We start from the raw sequence: 19,535 nt of genomic DNA, 5'->3' as shown, positions 1-19,535 counted from the left end.
ACTGGGGATAGAACCTTGGTGAGTATGCGAGGAGCGGAGGACAACCTAAAGGAAAGGGAAACAGACTGGCAGTGTTGTATGCCCAAAGCAAAGACCAGATAGCATTGGTGTTCTGGATGTAGGCCAGGAAGTCACCTGACTGAAAGGATGACTCAACTGGTGGATTCCATATGGGATTTCTAAACCTAAATGAAAGCATTAAATGATTCAAATCCAGAATGGGGCGTTGCGACCTTTTTCCTTGGGAACCATGAAAAGATTCAGGTTAAACCCTGAAACTTTCCCCTTCTGGCACAGGGCCAATAACTCCCAGAGAGAGAAGTTGTAAGGGGGCAGCATGGATGTCTTCCCGATGCTGAGGCAAAGATGGCAGATTTGATATAAAGCAAGGTAATTATAAAGATTGAAATGCTAAATTGTAGCCCCTGGATACACCCAGCATCCACGATGATTAAGATCCAGGCTGACTTAAAGGCCAGCAGATGTCCTGTGATTTGTATATATGGAGGGTGACCCCTTACTTCGAGGAAGTCTAGCTGGTGGGTTTGAAAGACTTAAAGCCCCAAGGGTGACAGTGGAATTGGGCCTGACCTTAGATTTTGAGGCTTGGAAGGCCACAAAGAGGTGTTCACCTTCAAGAGGCATGAGCAGTAGGCCATTCTTGCACTGTTGTTTTTTGGACCAGCAAAAAAACAGTGCAAGGGTCCTCTGCTTTAGAACAGACAGAAGACAAATTCTAGCGATGAGATGGGCAATATCCATCAGCCTAAGCTTGCATTCTCTGTTTTCTGAGTCAGCTATTAAAGATGATATTTTGGCCATAATTTCTGACATTGTACCAGAAAATTCCTCCTTGGAAAGTGCAGAGGAGGGAATCACTCTTGGAGAATTATAGGAGACTCAAGCAGGGAATAGCTCCCTGGGCAGTAGCTTCAGACAAATTCTAGCGATGAGATGGGCAATATCCATCAGCCTAAGCTTGCATTCCCTGTTTTCTGAGTCAGCTATTAAAGATGATATTTTGGCCATAATTTCTGACATTGTACCAGAAAATTCCTCCTTGGAAAGTGCAGAGGAGGGAATCACTCTTGGAGAATTATAGGAGACTCAAGCAGGGAATAGCTCCCTGGGCAGTAGCTTCAGACCCCTTGGCAAAAGACAATGCAAACCACCCAAATGGAGCATTTGGTGGATAGTGATGATCGGGGATGTATCATGGCCCTAGACATGTAGAATGCTCTACAGTTAGCTGACACTCTTACTAGTAGAAAAATGTCTTGACAAAAATAAGAAGTGAAATGGGGAAATGATATCCATTCTCCAAGAACACTAAGACACGCTGGGAGTGGGAGGATGTTATTGTACCTAACACTTTTTGTTTGCCCGATTCTCCTGTAAGCAGTAATATAACTCAGTTGTCTCTGAATATCTGATCCTGTGTCCCTTAATGAAATAATGTCTATTTTAGATTTTTGAATAAACAAGCTTGTCAGTCAGTGATGCAGTACATCTGCCAACTAGAGTGAAAAAAATAATCTGCCACTATGGGATATTACATTATTGGCACACAAATTTACAGATTTTAACAAAATGTCCGACAGAACTTGAGCTGAAAATAATGGTCAAAGCCATAGGGTTAGTACAGTAGATATAAAGGCCCCATTTCACCTGATAAACATTTTGTTCATTTAAAGACATGCACAAAAATAGGCATGTCTGTATTGCCCAAGTTTGGACAACTTTAGAAAGCCTCACCTTAATATAACACTGAGAAGCATCTCTTCCAGGCACGGTGAATTCTAGAGGTTTGTAGAATGCATGGAAGACCTAAGGAAAAAAGTATTGATACAATATACAAAACTGACAAATGATGACAAAGTGAACTATATAAATAATTAACTGTATACATAGAAAATAGAGAAGTAATAGTATTTCTTATACAGTATATATATATATATATATATATATATATATATATATATATATAGTAGGTAAAAAAAAAAGAACATATAATTGAAGAAGTACACGAAATATACTAATCATAGCTATTAGACCCCTACATAGAGTCTGACAGTTAATTTGTCAATAGCTTATTACAGAATATACATAATAATTCATATATTTAAAGTGGTTATAAAGTCAGAAGGTTTTTTATCTTAATGCATTCTATGCATTAGGATAAAAAGCCTTGTGTGCAGCAGCCTGCCCAATACTTACCTGAGCTCCATCTAGATCCAGCGATGTTGTGTCTCGGCTGCCCGGGAAACCCCTCCTCATTGGCTGAGACAGCAGTGTTCCGCTGCTGGCAAAGTCAGTCAGCCAATGAGGAGAGAGAGGGGGCCGGGCCGTGGCTCAGTGTCTGAATGGACACATGAAGCTGCAGCTCGGCTCGGGTGCCCCATTGCAAGCTGCTTGATGTGGGGGGACTCAACAGGAGGGAGTGGCCAGGAGCACCAAAGAGGGTCCCGAGAAAAGGAGGATCCGGGCTGCTCTGTGCAAAACCACTACAAAGAGCAGATAAGTATAACATTTTTGTTCGTTTTAAACAACAACAACAAAAAAAGACGAGACTTTAGTATTACTTTAATATGAAGGTAGGATAGTGTAGATATAAAGTGCCCACCTTCTGTCTATCATTTCACAAAAGAATTACAAACCAATACACAGTCCAAGTCCACAGAGGCCAGGCAGTACAATGAAGGATTTTTACTTCACAGAGGTACAGGGCTAGATATAGCTGTTTGTAAAAAATGCAGGATCCACAAACAGCCTAACTACAATGGGTGATTCACCCACAACATTTCCAATAAAATGCTGCCAACTGTTCCATTTAGAGTAATTGATTGCATATTGCAGAGACAATTCTTTCTCACGTGACTTAATAGAAACATTTCAATAATAAAGCCTTAAAGGGGTTCTAAAGTCAGAAGGTTTTTATCTTAATGCATTCTATGCATTAAAGGGGTTGTAAAGGTTCACTTTTTTTCTTTTTTAAAATAACAAACATGTCATACTTACCTCCACTGCGCAAGAGTTTTGCACAGAGTGGCCCCAATCCTCCTTTTCTGGGGTCCCTCAGCGGCGCTCCTGGCTCCTCCTCTTCTTGGGTGCCCCCACGGAGAGCACTCGTGCGAGCACGCTTCTGAGTCCATTGATGCAGACAGCAGGACTCGGCCCCGGCTCCCGCGTCACTGGATTTGATTGACAGCAGCAGGAGCCAATGGCTCTTGCTGCTATCAATCTATCCAATGAGGACCTGAGACAATGGCTGGAGCTGCTGTGCTCGTCCCCGTCACTGGAATGTTCGGGTTTAGGTAAATAAAAGGGGGGCTCTGGGGGGCAGCAGCTCTACAGAAGGTTTTCACCTTAATGCATAGAATGCATGAATTATGCATGCATTAAGGTGAAAAAACTTGAGGGTTTACAACCCCTTTAAGATAAAAAGCCTTTTGTGTGCAGCAGCCTCCCTCATTGTCCAGCGATGTCCACGAGTGTCTCAGCCGTGCGGAAATCTCCCTCCTGATTAGCCGAGACACAGCAGTAGGGCCATTGGCTCCTACTGCTGTCAAAGTCAGTTAGCCAATCAGGAGAAAGAGGGGGCACGCAGCTCCGTGTCTGAATGGACACACGGAGCTGCAGCTCGGCTTGGGTGCCCCCATAGCAAGCTGCTTGCTGTGGGGGCACTCAACAGAAGGGAAGGGCCAGGAGCACAGAAGAGGCACCTGAGAAGAGGAAGATCTAGGCTGCTCTGTGCAAATCCACTGCACAGGGCAGGCAAGTATAACATGTTTGTTATTTTTATAGAAAAAAAAAAAAAAAGAGACTTTACAATCACTTTAAGATGGCACATAGCATAGAATAACAGGATTTACAACCAAGCTGCAAATTGTTTAAATATTTTGGAGCTATAACATACAAAATATAGAAGAAACTACAAAAGGATGGAATAAAGTGTTATTCAGAGAAAAAGTCAGTTTAATGGGAAATGACTAAGAAAATAAAAATGCTCCTTTTAATTGATCAGTGGCTGCATTCTTGTGATGAAAACTGATAAAATTATATTAGAACTATCGACACTGGTTAGGTACAAAAGAAGCATATCACTCCTCACTTCACCGAAAATTCAGAACATGAAAACCACATTAGAAGTTCTTTGTACTTTGAAGGCAACTCTAAAGTGATAAGGCAATTTCTGGTTCATTGACAAAATAGGAATCTGCAAGAATTAGCCTGTGGATAGTCAAGTGTGCAATGCTGCTACAGGCAGCATAATTCCCCACCAACCTTTGACTCAACATTTTATACTGTGTCCTACACATTTTGCCTGAGGTCCCAGGCAGATCTGGTTAGTCTCATCTTGGTTGTCTAGAAAAACGTCACAAAACCCCTGCAGCGATTGCTCAGTCACAGGTTGTATCCATGTGTCAATCAAATAGTTGAAAGAGGAAGGGGGGCCGGATAGATGACATTTTTGTCATATGTAACCTCGCAGGTGGTGTTAACTCACTTAAAGATTAATGAGCGATTCAGAACATAAGTGGAAAATATGATAATAGCAGTACTGCCAGCATTCATCCCTGTAAATGCAGTCAGCTGCTGAATCCTAGGACATTTATCCCCAACATCTGCTGTGATACATCGCAAGATAGAATTTCAGGGCAGATGAGCACTGCTGATGCCTTTTTACACACTAAATACCGTAACTTCTGACAATGCCAGGAAAAGGCATATTTAAATATGCCCATCTCTTTAGTTATTTCCACTAAGAAGAAAGTAGAGCTAGCTCTATATAAATCAGATATAATTAGTTATACATGCGGCATTTTCAACTGAGCAACTGCAAATTTAAAGGATAAATTTACTTTGGAACATGCTACGTGTTCCACCCGTATTTAGGTTGGAACATGTAACATGCTTTCAGCTCCTGCCACCTCTCCCTCTGATCCTCCCGTGACAGCAGGCGAGGGTCCGCCCACACAGCCGCATCTTTTATCTGCCACTGTGGCACACAGCTTGTACAGCCCTTGTAGTTCATTCACAACTGTGTAGCTTTCAAACTGACAGCCTGCATGAAGGTATGGGCTAAAGGCTGCAGGGCGTATTTGCAGAAGCCTGATGTTGCACCCCTGATTGTTCTCCATGGTTGCTCTCCCTCAACATGCACCAAGATGACCTCAAAAATAAGAGTCGCAGAAACTATGTGAAGCTAAGAGGGATGCCAGAAGCCACCTCCAATAGGGATCTCCGTGCCACAGTGACCATCATCTTGAACAGGGTTGTGGACAGAGAGCCTAACACAGACTTAGAACTTGATAGAGTATATAGAATCCAAGGGCCTGTGCCCTCCTGTCACTGACTGACCATGGAACAGCCTAGGTAGGGTATACTTTATAATATCAGGGAGAAAATCCTCCAAAGAACCTGTCAGCTGGGTTCAATTAATTTTGTTGGTGCATCTATCCAAAAATTCTACCAGATCTCTCACCGAGGACACTGCAGATGGTGCGCTGCTTTAAAACTCTACTTGAAAAAATTCCCGAGATGTGCCCACCAGGCTTGATGGGGCTCCAAGTTTAAAAGGTATCTGAGTACATTTATCTAGACCAGGTTGACTTTATGCCCATAAGAGAGGTGAAGGATAAAACCACAAGTCCTTGAGGTAATCCATCTGGAACACACTAACAGAATTCCTCTCTGTTTGCTATCAAACGATGCAGAGAAGGTGTTTGATTGAATAGATTGGCACCGTTTGAAGGCAAATGGATTGCTTCTATATACTTGACTGTCACTGCAGCAGTTTGTGCTAATGAGGTGGTTTCCCCTTACTTTTCCTTTGCCAAGGGTATGTGGCAAGGGTGCCCACTGTCACCGCTTATATTCATTCTGACATTGGAACCCTACTTGCGCCATGTACGCTAGAATTATGACATAAAAGGTTTTCCCACGAGACTCAGACACCAGAAAGTAATTACTTTTGCAGATGACCTACTGTTCTTTGTAACTTCCCCAGCCATGACTTTTCCTAATCTCCTTACCGAATTACACAAATATTGGAAATTGTGCAATTTTAACCACCTCCTGCCCGGGACTATTATAAAAATGAAGCCAAAAGGGAGCAGCATTATCCCAGGAGAACATCATATGATGTCCTCCCACTCGTGAGCACCCTAGGGGGCGCGCAGCGGAGCAATCTATCACAGAGAGATCATTGTAACGGGCCAGTCCTGGTACCATGTGATCGATGCAACCAATCACAGCGATCACATGTCAGTTGTATACAATGGCTTTCATTCATTGTTTACTATTGTGATCTCTGTGATTGGTGACAGTGATCACTGCAGGGGCCAATCACAGCAGACCTGTACCATGTGATAGCTGTGGCCAATCAAAGCTATCACAATAATACACTGTGGCACATAAATGGATGGCATTCATAAAAATGAATGCTTATAACAGTGGTCATCACTGTAACAAGCAATCCTAATGAAAAAAACAAAAAAACAAAATCCCAGTAACATCCCCTATGGTGCCCTATGGTGACACTGTACTGCTCTGCTCACAGTATGCATATGCCTCTTACTAATACCTTGAGGTGTCTACTTTGAAAAAGTTTTTTTTGAGGGTTTGTAGTGTACTAAAAATGTTTAATTCAACACAATCAGTGTTTTCGGCAGCTGCACTTTTATTTTATATGCTATTGACATACAGATATAGATTTATATTGTTTTGAAACATTATTTGCTAGAGCATGTTTTGAATGTATTGGAAGCACAGGAGTTACATTTTTACCATTTCATATCTCCATGATGCTATAAACAGCAGGTCATGGCATGTATGGCTGTACGCGTTTTGCACCTAGCAACACTGCTTCCCTTGGGAGCACGGTACAAGCTCAGAAGCACAGTACACAAGGATCTACAATAAATACAAGTATACAGGTGCATATAAAAAAATTAGAATATCGTCTAAAAGTTTATTTATTTCAGTAACTCAATTCAAAAAGTCATAATCATATATTATATAGATTCACTGCACACAGAGTGATATATTTCAAGCATTTTGGTCTTTTCATTTTGACGTTTATGGCTTACAGCTAGTGAAAACCCAAAATTCAGTATCTCAGAAAATTAGATTATTACATCAGACCAATAAAAAAAAAAGATTTTTCATACAGAAATGTTGGGTTACTGAAAAGTATGTCCATATACAATACAGTATGCACTCAATACTTGGTCTGGGATCCTTTAGCATAAATCACTGCATCAATGTGGAGTGGTATGGAGGTGATCAGCCTGTGGCACTGCTGAGGTGTTATGGAAGCCCAGGTTGCTTTGATAGCGGCCTTCAGCTCATCTGCATTGTTGGGTCTGGTGTCTCTCATCTTCCTCTTGACAATACCCCACAGATTCTCTATGGGGTTTAGGTCAGGTGAGTTTGCTGGCCAATCAAATACAGTCATACCATGATCATTAAACCAGGTATTGGTACTTTTGGCAGTGTGGGCAGGTGCTGAGTCCTGCTGGAAAATGAAATCAGCATCCCCATAAAGCTGGTCAGCAGAGGAAAGCATAAAGTGCTCTAGAATTTCCTGGTAGAGGGCTGCATGCACTTTGGACTTGATAAAACACAGTGGACCAACACCAGCAGAAGACATGGCTCCCCAAATCATCACTGACTGTGGAAACCTCACACTACACCTAATTCAACTTGGATTCTGTGCCTCTTCACTCTTCCTCCAGACTCTGGGACCTTGACTTCCAAATGAAATGCAAAATTTACTTTAATCCGAAAAGAGGACTTTGGACCACTGAGCAACAGTCCAGTCCTTTTTCTCTTTAACCCAGTTAAGACGCTTCTGACGTGGCCTCTGATTTAGGAGTGGCTTGACATGAATGCGAAAGTTGTAGCCCATGTCCTGGATACACGTGTGTGGTAGCTCTTGAAGAACAGACACCAGCAGTAGTCCGCTCCTTGTGAATCTCCCCCAAATTCTTGAATGGTCTTTGATTCACAATCCTCAAGTCTGTGGCTATCCCTGTTGCTTGTGTACCTTTTTCTACCACACGTTTTCCTTCCACCCAACCTTTCAATATGCTTGAATACAGCACTCTGAACAGCCAGCTTCTTTAGCAATGACCTTTTGTGACTTGTCCTCCTTGTGGAAGGTGTCAATGACTGTCTTCTGGACTATCAAGTCTGCAGTCTTCTCTATGATTGTGTAACCTACTGAACCAGACAGATAGAGACCATTGAAAGGCTCATGAAACATTTACAGATGTTTTGAGTTAATTAGCTTATTAGAGTGTGACACCATGAGCACACAATATATTGAACTTTCTCACAATATTCTTATATTCTGAGATACTGAATCTTGGGTTTTCACTAGCTGTAATTCACAATAATCAAAATTAAAAGAAAAAAATGCTAATGAATGAATATATAAAATATATTAGTTTCACTTTTTGAATTGAATTACTGAAATAAATTAACTTTTTGATGATATTCTAATTTTTTGTGATGCATCTGTATATGGAGATTGAATTATATACAAACAACATATCAACTACTGTTATGTATGATAATCAATAACATCAAGTCAATAATTGTAAATAGCTTACCACAATACTCCAAACCATACTGGATACAGCCTGACCTCCCCAGATGATCATACATAACAGTTGCTTCTATGTTGTTTGCATATAATTCTACCTCTATTATACATATATATATATATTGTAGATTCTTCTTTACTGTGCTCCTGGGCTTGTACCGTGCTCCTGAGGAAGCAGTTTTGCTGGCTGCAAAACGTGTAGAGCCATACTTGCCATGAGCTACTGTGGATGGCATCATGAAGACATAGCAATGCACATATGTCAAATGTGGTATTGATGTTTGTTAGCCATTCAATCTAAAAACTGTTAGGCTGTATTTTGTTTTGTTTTTGGGTTTAGAGAAGCTTTATGAGCCAATTAAAAAAAGACTGCCTAACCCAATGTGTTATAAAACACAAAATTTTTTTAAATGATACCTCAATAGCATCCTCTCCATATGACGCTAAGACCTCCTGCTCAGAGAGCCCTACACAACCATATTCTAGTGGGGTGAACACTGTAGTGGGAACCTGCAAAAACAAGGCATAGAGAAATGGTTACGTTCTTCAGCTGAAATTTGAACATGACAAAGTTACTAAGTAATTCAGGAGGCCCATATTTATAGTATTTATAGCATAGAGTTTTATAGTAAAAATAAAAGGGTGTCAAAGTAGCATGCAGTAGTCTATTTTTTAGCAGGATGCAAACACACATACAGCAATTATTTTTAAAATACGTGTAGAAAAGGTAAACCCACTTACGCTGTTATAATCCATTAGCTCTGTAGAGTTATTAAATAATCGACGAGCCAAAAGTTTTCCAGCTGCGATGGCTGTGGGTGTCAGCTCTGGACGACCCTAATACAAGAATGTAGGAAATCTTCACAACTCTTCTTGCAAAATAAACAGTAGGTCCATCAGATATGATTTGCAAATAATGTTATCTGCTAGGGTACGTGGCAGCACTACAATACCTATAAAAATACACTACCCAGATTGTCTTGCTATGTACAAAATGCCATGCAGAATCATTCTTAAGGGGCCATGAATTCTTCCTATTTCTCATCTAGATGGACAGTGCTGGCATATATTAAGGCAGACGGAAACACACGCGGCATCCTGGCATTCAGGCAACATGGAGATTGAAGCAGCAGATAAAAGCTTGGGGTTTCTGTCCAGCGCTAATAGTAAAGCAAACATCCTTCTAAATACTGCTGCCTTAAAAAAAGACAATAGAAAAGCTACATCTTTCTCGCTTGACCATCTCTTTTGGGTTGTTATTATTATTATTATTATTATACAGTATTTATATAGCGCCAACAGTTTACGTAGCGCTTTACAACTTGAGGGTAGACAGTACAAATACTTGTTCACACTCTGACAGCATGTCTGAGTGATCATTGTGTCGCCTGGTGCTGATTTGCTCTGCTATTGACTGTACTGCATCCTGAGGGAATATGTATTAGATCCTGAGGGAGTTAGAAAGTTGGTTACTTGGAAATGTATCAGTATATTCACTGCAACATGGTCCATGGCAGAAAGTAAAATGTTTGCTTCTACCAGCAAAGTCAAATATTTATGAAGCTCCATCCTATAGCATTAAAACAAATACATTTAAAGTATAAGCATAATAAATATGAAAAAATTTGGAATAGGTGGCTTGTAACCTCAGGTTTAGCTCCGACTTGATTGATTCTGAATAGATTATTGTCTTAAAAGAGGGGAAGACTGGCTGGTGTATCCTATATTGGAGGGTACTTGGGTATTCATGATGATCAGCCAGCTATTATATTGTTTATATGAAAGATATGTGGGATTTAGAAGGCAAGGCGCTGAATGTGTTTTGTTTTAGTTTTTTTGTCTTGTTTTAGTGTTTGGTATATTTGTATTGAATTCTTTTTCTTCTATAAGAATGATTTAAGATGTTATTTGGATCATTAAATTTCTGGAAGGTTTATAATTATATTGAAATTTAATTGTAACTTGTAATTGTTTGTCCTGTTTCTATTTTATCTTTTAATATTGGGATACTTTGCACTTAAGTCCTTGGGCTATGAAGATATAGTTCAGGGCCCTTATTTTTGATATTCTAATATATTTTGATATACTGCTAATCTAGAGTTGTGATTATTTTTTACACTGCTCTCATTGGTGGTCTTTGTTGATGAACCTTCTATATTCTTCATGCCTTTTCTTCTCCTTAGATAATATCTGTTGGACTACTTTTCAGTGTGCTGTGAATACAAACTGTCTGCTATGCGCACACTGCATGTATCCGTACACTTTGCAAAAAAAAAACTCAATAAAAATTGTTAATGAGGAAACTGATGTACTGCACTTGCAAGTGAAATCTGTGCGGTGAGACCTATACCTAAAAGAATACGTATCGGTAATTGGTATCAGTGAGTACTTGAGAAAAAGTATTGGTACTCATACTCTATCTTAAAAAACTGGTATCGGTGCATCCCTAGATAATATATAAAGGCTGTTCTTCATAGATGTGATACTTTTCAGGAACCGCTTCAATATGTACTGTTAAGAACTAAACAGGCCACTGTTTTGAGATATGTGAAAGCTATTGGAGACATTATGATGTACATGCAAAACAAACAAAACCTGGTAAACAGAAATCCACCTACATCAGGCATGTCCAAAGTCCAGCCCGCATTTCGGTAATGAACGGCCTGCCTAGTTATTTGGACATATATATCTTTTGTGGCCCCACAACGATCTTCCAGCGCCAGGGCCACAAAAGATATATATGTCCAGATGACTTGGAGGGGACAGGGAGGAGGCGGGACGAGTGCTGTGCACACAGGAGTACTTCCTGTTTACACGGCAGCCTCTGTAATAGGAAGTCCCATCTCCGGCGCTGCCATTGGACGACTGTTCTTTTGATCAAAGGAGACGGGACTTTCTATTAAAGAGGCCGCTGAGAAAACAGGAGTTTCTCCTGTACCTAATCTTTTGGCGCTCATCCCGCCACCTTCCTGGCTGCAGATGGATGGGCATCAGTCAGGCTGCACTGAATGCAATGGTGAGTCTGCATTTCTGGCAATGATTGGGGGCTGCACTGATGCCAATCGTGGTGCTGCATTCATGGCAATGGTGGGGCTGCAGATGGGCACTGGCCCTTATTTTGCTTCATAGTTCTTTATTTAAAATTTTTTTTTTTTCCCTGAAACTTCTCTCTTAAAATGAAGGTGCATGTTATACGCCAATAAATACGGCATATCCACGCCCGAGATCATCTCTTTACTCGCACACAGCCACAAAGGCAAGAGAATTGTTGTTGGGCAATGTATTAGTACGCAAACTAACACACAGACCAAATTTTAATGGTTCAAAGAATGTCAGGGAAAATGGTCGGCCCTCACGCACGTTCACTTCATCAAATCTGTCCCTCTTTGAAAAAAGTTTGGACACCCCTGACCTACATGGACAATAACATGACCAGGCCTGGCACCTGGGAATGGGTTGTTTACCTCTGAAATGTCGCCGATTGCAAATATGTTTGGAACAGATGTGGCTTCCAAAGCATCAACAATTATCTTTCCTGTGTCAGGATTGATATTCACTCCTACTTTCTCCAAATTCAGATACTTTGTTTCAGGAGCACGACCTAAAACAAGGAACACTTTAAGTTATGTGAATCAATGAATAGAATCTTTGCACAAATGTAATAAATGGATCACAAAATGCAGAAAAAAAAATCCTTGCCACTCATTGAAGAATATATATTTTTGTTGTTCATCTCACTACAACTGCTATATTTTGTACTGTTGTAGAGTCTTTGAGACTAATATGAATGGGATATATGTGTTATTTCTGCCTGCGTTCACTTTTTTTTTCTTTTTCTTTCTTTAAATTCTATATTTTATTTTCAACAATTATACATATAAACAAAAACATTTTAGTTGCATGCGTATCACAGAACATATCTTAGCATACATCATATAAGACCATTATAATAAGAAAAAAAACACAGCGACATAAAAAAGAAAAAAAAAAGGGTTAGGTTCTCTCTCCTCCCTCCCCTGCCAATTCTCCCTCCACAAGCGCACAGCCATATTCCCTAGTACATACAAAATGGGACCATGGTTTCCATTTTAAATTAAATTTCTCCTCTTTACCCTGCGTAATTGCAATACCTTTTTCCATAACATATATATCGGCTATTTTTTTAAACCACAACAGGATCAAAGGGGGTGTCTCCCGCTTCCATAAGGCCAGAATGCAGGCCTTTGCTGCGTTCAACAAATGAGCGACCAACGAGTTTCGGTATTTGCGTTTTGAGAAATCTGAAAGATGGAGGAGATATCTAACTGGATAGGATCCCAAATTGGGCTCTGTTAACTGTTTTATGATGTCTTGCACTTTGGACCAGAAATCCAATAAGTTCCGACATGACCAAAAGATATGTAGCATATCACCCACCGACTCTCCACAACGCCAACAGATATTCGTCTTTTCCGGGTAGATTTTCTGCATTGATGGAACTTTGTACCATCTTGTAAGAATTTTATAGCATAACTCTTGATAGTTACTAGCTGTTGAAGAGTAATGGGCAAAATATAGAATACGGCTCTATTGCTCTTTAGAAAATGTGGTATCTAGGTCGCTTTCCCATTTCTCAAGAAATCTAGGAACATAGTCCACAGGAGGATCTATCAGCATTTTATATACCTCGGATACCCCATGGGCAGAAGGTTTTTCTATCAAATATAGGTTTTCCATTGATGTATTTAAGCGATCCGATCACTCCCCCCCCAATAAGAGAGAGGAGAAAGTGGGTAAGCTGTTGCATTCGCCACGGGTCCAGTGGCAGATTGAACATCAGCTGTATTTCCGGCGAGGTTTTCATCTTTGATCCTTCAAGGAAGTCACCTAATCTGATTTTACCACATCTCATAGCTTGTTTAAAGCGGCTATCTCTATATCCTGGGGGGAAATGACGGATTTCCCAAAACTGGATGGAGCCGAGTAATTTCCCCATCCACTTTTGAAAATAGCTTACTTTGTTGAATTACTCTTAGGGTTGCCCCTATCAGAGGGTCGTAGCCATGGCAAACATCGGAGTGGAATCTCCGTACATGATTGTTTGATCCCTACCCGGGGTTTATGTCCCTCGTCTCTGCACCAGGCTAGTGCCCTAGCGAGGTGTATTGCTTTGCAGTATTTTATGGGATCCGGAAGAGCCATACCTCAAAGAGTTTTTGGCATTGCCAGGTAATGAAAGGATGTACAAGGATGTTTTTTTGCCCAGACAAATCTAATAAAAGCACTGCATTGGTAGGGTCTGGAAAAGATACAATAATCTTGGTAAGATATTCATTTTAAGGATAGAATTCCTGCCCATCCATTATTTCATCTTTCCAAATCTGCAGAGAGTTCCCACAATAATGGTGGAAAATTTTCATGAAAAAATGTATCTATTGAGGAAGTCAATTTGACTCCTAGATATGTCAAAAATGAAGATGCCCAAGGAAAAGAGAATGATGATTGAAGAGTCTGTACTCGTTTATTTGACAATGTAATATTCAGTATTTCTGATTTTTGAACGTTAATTTTTTTTCTTGGTATTGGGCAAAAACTCAATAAAAAAACCCTAAAAAGATATACATTTTTTTTATCCGTTTTTATTTTTATTTCAAAAGATGTACATTTTTACATTTTCTACACTACTGCTCCAAGTCACAATTAAAAATTATAAGCTCATAATTAGCCAATACTTTTCTGGTACTGCCCCTTGTACTCCTGGAACAAATGTTATCAAAGTGATTTAAAAGTAAGGCTACTATGTACACCTTTATATGCACAACATTTTTGTCAGAGAAACGCTACTGTAAACACACAAGGTTGCTTAACTTACACACAGGCCAATAATTTATGAGCTACCTTTGTCTTCCACTCTGGTTTTCTCTGCCTCTTAAAAAATATTGAGTCAGAGAGGAAATTTAATTCACTCGTGCACACAGGGCCTTGGAGTAGTACTCAAGTATTTAATGCACATTAAACTGACAGAATGACAAACACTGACAAATAAAAAGGTACTTGCAAATATCTTAAACATTTTCAGAATGCTCTGAAACCTAGAATGTTTAATAGGGATGGATTAAAGCAGCATAGCGCCATAGGTGAGAAAGTTGCTTTGAGCCCACCTCCCCACACCCCTTCAACTGAAATTGTTAATGATAAACTCAGAGAAGCCACCTCTTTTGCATTGTCTGTACTGACATGTCCCCATCAGACACCAACTGCATATATGTGCATCTTCTTTTGTTTTGTTTTGTTTTTTAATATTTTTTATTTACTTTTCCAAGGTAATACAATACAAAACAGTGGCAGATACAATTAGCCTGTGCAGGGGCATCTGCCATGCGTTCAAAAATTACAAAAAGGACAATTGGTCCTTGGTGGTTCATATAAAACCATATACCTGTAGCAACCATAGATGGTAACAAATCAATTGAACAAACTAAGAAAAATAGAATAAATAAAATAGTAAAATAATGGTGCCTGGCTTAAGCACAGAGATAAGGATGATACACAGCAGCATCGATACCCATCTGGAACCTCACATCACCTACAACCAATTAAGAATGCAATGGAGTGGCTGTTGAAGAGTTATCCGGCCAGCGGGACCAAACTTTGTAAACCTTATTAGGACTTATACAGGGGGAGATTAGAATTAACTAACTGCATTCAGAAACTAGTCGAAGGAGGAGGTTTCTTCCAGCTATGCATAATGTCTTTTCTTGCATAAAACATCAATAAGGCTTAATAGAGCTTTCCGAGCTACCATAGGAACCAATTCTTCTACCAACCCCAATAGCCAGAATTTAGGTGTCAAAATAATAGGAATCTGCACTACCTCATTGATGGCAGCTAGTGCATTTTGCCAGTAGAGTAGGAGACAATCACTGGGCACATCCAAAATATATGCATATCTCCAGGGGAATAAGTGCACCTCTAGCAAGAGGAGGGGATATTTGGATCTATCTTATTAAGCCTGTGCAGTGTGGAAATAAGCCCGATGAGTAATCTTAAATTGGATCAATTTATCCCTGTACGGACACCATAGCTCAAACAAATCTTTATTGTTCAACTCAGATCAGGTACCTGAGAGATCAGGAACAGTGCCTTGCAAAAGTATTTACCCCCCCCCCCCCTTGGCTTTTTACCATTTTTTTACATTACAGCCTTTAGTTCAATGTTTTTTTAATCTGAATCATATGTGATGGATCAGAACACTATAGTCTAAGTTGGTGAAGTAAAATTTGAAAAATACATACATAAAACTATTTTTCAGAAATAAAAAACTGATAATTGACATGTGCGTACGTATTCACCCCCTTTGTTATTAAACCCATAAAAAGCTCTGGTGCAACCAATTACCTTCAGAAGTCACATAATTAGTGAAATTATGTCCACCTGTGTGCAATCTAAGTGTCACATGATCTGTCATTACATATACACACCTTTTTAAAAGGCCCCAGAGGCTGCAACACCTAAGCAAGAGGCACCACTAACCAAAAACTGCCATGAAGACCAAGGAATTCTCCAAACAAGTAAGGGACAATGTTGTTGAGAAGTACAAGTCAGGGTTAGGTTATAAAAAAAATATCCAAATCTTTGATGATCCCTAGGAGCACCATCAAATCTATCATAACCAAATGGAAAGAACATGGCACAACAGCAAACCTGCCAAGAGATGACCGCACACCAAAACTCTTGGACCGGGCAAGGAGGGCATTAATCAGAGAGGCAGCACAGAGACCTAAGGTAACACTGGAGGAGCTGCAGAATTCCACAGCAGAGACTGGAGTATCTGTACATAGGATGACAATAAGCCCTACACTCCATAGAGTTGGGGTTTATGGCAGAGTGGCCAGAAGAAAGCCGATACTTTCAGAAAAAAAAAATGGCACCTTTTGAGTTTGCAAAAAGGCATGTGGGAGACTCCCAAAATGTATGGAGGAAGGTGCTTTGGTCTAATGAGACTAAAATTGAACTTTTTGGCCATCAAAGAAAACGCTATGTCTAACGCAAACCCAACACATTACATCACCCAAAGAACACCATCCCCACAGTGAAACATGGTGGTGGCAGCATCATGCTTTGGGGATGTTTTTCAGCAGTCGGGACTGGGAAACTGATCAGAGTTGAGGGAAAGGTGGATGGTGCTAAATACAGGGATATTCTTGAGCAAAACCTATACCACTCTGTGTGTGATTTGAGGCTAGGACGGAGGCCTAGTCAAATCCCAGACCTCAATCCAATAGAAAATCTGTAGTCAGACTTAAAGATTGCTGTTTACAAGCGCAAACCATCCAACCTGAAGGAGCTGGAGCAGTTTTGCAAGGAGGAGTGGGCAAAAAATCCCAGTGGTAAGATGTGGCATGCTTATAGAGGCTTATCCAAAGCGACGTGGAGCTGTGATACCCGCAAAAGGTGGCTCTAAAAAGTATTGACTTAAGGGGGGTGAATAGTTATGTATATTGACTTTTTCTGTTATTTTGTCCTATTTGTTGTTTGCTTCACAATAAAAAAAAAAATCTTCAAAGTTGTGGGCATGTTCTGTAAATTAAATGATACAAATCCCAAACAAACCATGTTAATTCCAGGTTGTGAGGCAACAAAACACGAAAAATGCCTAAGGGGTGAATACTTTTGCAAGGCACTATAGTGCAGCCATTATGAAATAATGGTAAAGCTCCGAGGTAGGCTTCTCTATCTCAGGTACTTACAGCATGGATTCAAGCTGCAAGCAAGAGAGGTCAATCTGAAGACTTGGGAAGGCATCCCAAATTATCCCAGGAGAAGCCGACCCAACATTAGCCGTCCAGTAATCCTGTAGAGGGGAAGGTAAACGCTCTAGAGAAATTGGGTGGGGTGGTGAATTCAGCGAGGGTCTAATCGCCAGAGTGACCGATTGTGAGTTTGGGAAAGACAAGGTCACCAGAAGTGGAGGTCTATGCAGGATGAAGATTTGTAGGTTGCTGGAAAACAAGATTATGTCCTGGATTGGGGATGATTTCAGCGCCATATTTTAGTGAGAATCACATCCTTAGCTCAGGTGCTAAGAGCAGATGCATGATTGGAGGAGGGAGTAGTTATATCCAAATCAGGGGATAATATGGCATTGAAATCCTCCATGAACAAAATTTTAGCAGGGCAATGAGGGGTCAGCTTCTCCAAGAAATACAGGAGGTCTGCTCTAAAAGATGGTGGTAAATAAACATTAACCAGAATGTATTTTTGGTTACATACATTTAAAATTAACAGTAGAAATTTCCCCTGAGGATCGGTTATCACCTCATGCACTACACAAGAAAGTGATTTGCTGATTAAAACTAAAACTCCCTGAGAAAACGAGGAATATGTGGCAAACGAGGAATATATGTCTTCTGAAACCAAGGGAGTTTCAACGCAAGAATTCATTAGATGAGTTTCTTGTAACATAATTGTGACGGATCCGGGATACCCTGGCTGGGCACCTCCGCCATAGATGTTGAGGGTTAAACATGCAGAGCATAAACTGTTTATTAAGTACAAAATATACTTAAACACAATAACAAGAGGGGGGGTGGGGAGAAGGGATGCAAATGATATAGGGACCTTCCTTAAAGCCTTCAGCTCCCACTGTATCAGGTGCAATAGCGGTATGTCCAGCCATGAAGGCAGGCAAGTTTTTTGTAGTGCCCACATTACACAGTAACAACCGGGTACAATCAGTGAGACAAAAGCAAAAAAAGAAAGGGGGAGGGTGAGAGGGTGGAACAGTCCATAGCCAAGAAAGATGAAAGGAGATACAAATCAAAGAATTCAGAGGAGAAATCAAAGTCAAAGAATCTAGCCGTGCCACTGTCCAGTACTTTGAGGTGACTAGGGTAAAGCAATCTGTACTTGGAGCCATGATCCCGGAGACGTTTTGGGATGTCGGTGAAGGAGCATCTGTGCTGCTGCATTTCAGGCCAATAGTTGGGGAAAATAGAGATCTTGGTGTGCTCATAAGCTAGCTCCTGCTTGGTTCTGGCGGCCACCAGTAACACTTTGCGTTCATGATAATTGAGCAGCTTGATAAGGAAAGGTCGACCACAAACATAGGAGGCAAATCCTGGGGGCCAAGCAGGGTAGCAAGGAATCACACAGCAAATCCATCAGCGGTAGAGCCCTTTTATATGGCGTAGCCGACAGCCTTAATCTATATATATCTCCATATCAAGGTGAATGAGGCTGATGTCAGTTGAGAGGGAATTCATTTTAGAAGTAAGGGTCTCCTTAAAGGAGGTAATAGCATTAAGGAGATCCGCCGAAGTTGGGCCAGCCTTCTCCATGTCCGCTGGAGCCATCTGTGTGCTAACCGAAGCAGTCTGGTGAGGAAACTTTGCATCCAAGCCCCACAGCCAAGTCAGCCAAGGCTTGCCTGGAGGGATGAGTTGTCACTGCAGCTCGGCCACCGGGGGGGGGGGGGTTCAAGAAGAGCAGGTACCGGAGATATAAAAGAAGCCGGTTCACATCACACAGGATGTAATCAGGAGAAGGTAGGAGCAGAGCTCAGTCAATCCACATCCTGCTCAATTCACATCCTGGCCACATCCCCTTGCATTTTCCTTTGTGAAGTGACAGGCAGTTGTGTAGCTTTGACCAATTTCCATCTCCCCCTGGCCTAGGCTCCTTCTTAGCTTGTGGATGATCTAGCTCTGGTGCTTAATTATTTACATATTTTCCATAAGAAATGTCCACCTTTTCTGACCAGTAGTACAGGGCAGGTAACAGCAAGCCATCGCAATACTTAAAGTTGGTATTTGCAAAACACCGGGATCTCCGAAAGTCACCTAAAAAGTTTAAAGGTGACCTTTATGTGCGTGCACTCTTACAGTCAATTTACCAAAGGTAAAGGATAAAAAGGAGCTGCGCTAATAATGAATGAATTATGAAG

General features: G+C 40.7%; 1 protein-coding gene across 1 annotated transcript in view; it reads right to left on the bottom strand.

Moving 5' to 3' along the window:
- Window positions 1–19,535, bottom strand: part of TXNRD2 (thioredoxin reductase 2) — a 185,084-nt gene that overhangs the window by 51,258 nt on the left and 114,291 nt on the right. The window contains exons 12-15 of the mRNA XM_073628864.1: window positions 12,076–12,212; window positions 9,353–9,448; window positions 9,029–9,121; window positions 1,756–1,827 (exon numbers count right to left, since the gene is read on the bottom strand). Of these exons, the coding sequence (XP_073484965.1) occupies window positions 1,756–1,827; window positions 9,029–9,121; window positions 9,353–9,448; window positions 12,076–12,212 (398 nt within the window). The remainder of the gene's footprint in view (window positions 1–1,755; window positions 1,828–9,028; window positions 9,122–9,352; window positions 9,449–12,075; window positions 12,213–19,535) is intronic.

Source organism: Aquarana catesbeiana, linkage group LG01 (genome assembly GCF_042186555.1).
Source record: "Aquarana catesbeiana isolate 2022-GZ linkage group LG01, ASM4218655v1, whole genome shotgun sequence".
NCBI classification, from domain to species: Eukaryota; Metazoa; Chordata; class Amphibia; order Anura; family Ranidae; genus Aquarana; species Aquarana catesbeiana.
This window is presented reverse-complemented; position numbering and strand designations above follow the sequence as displayed.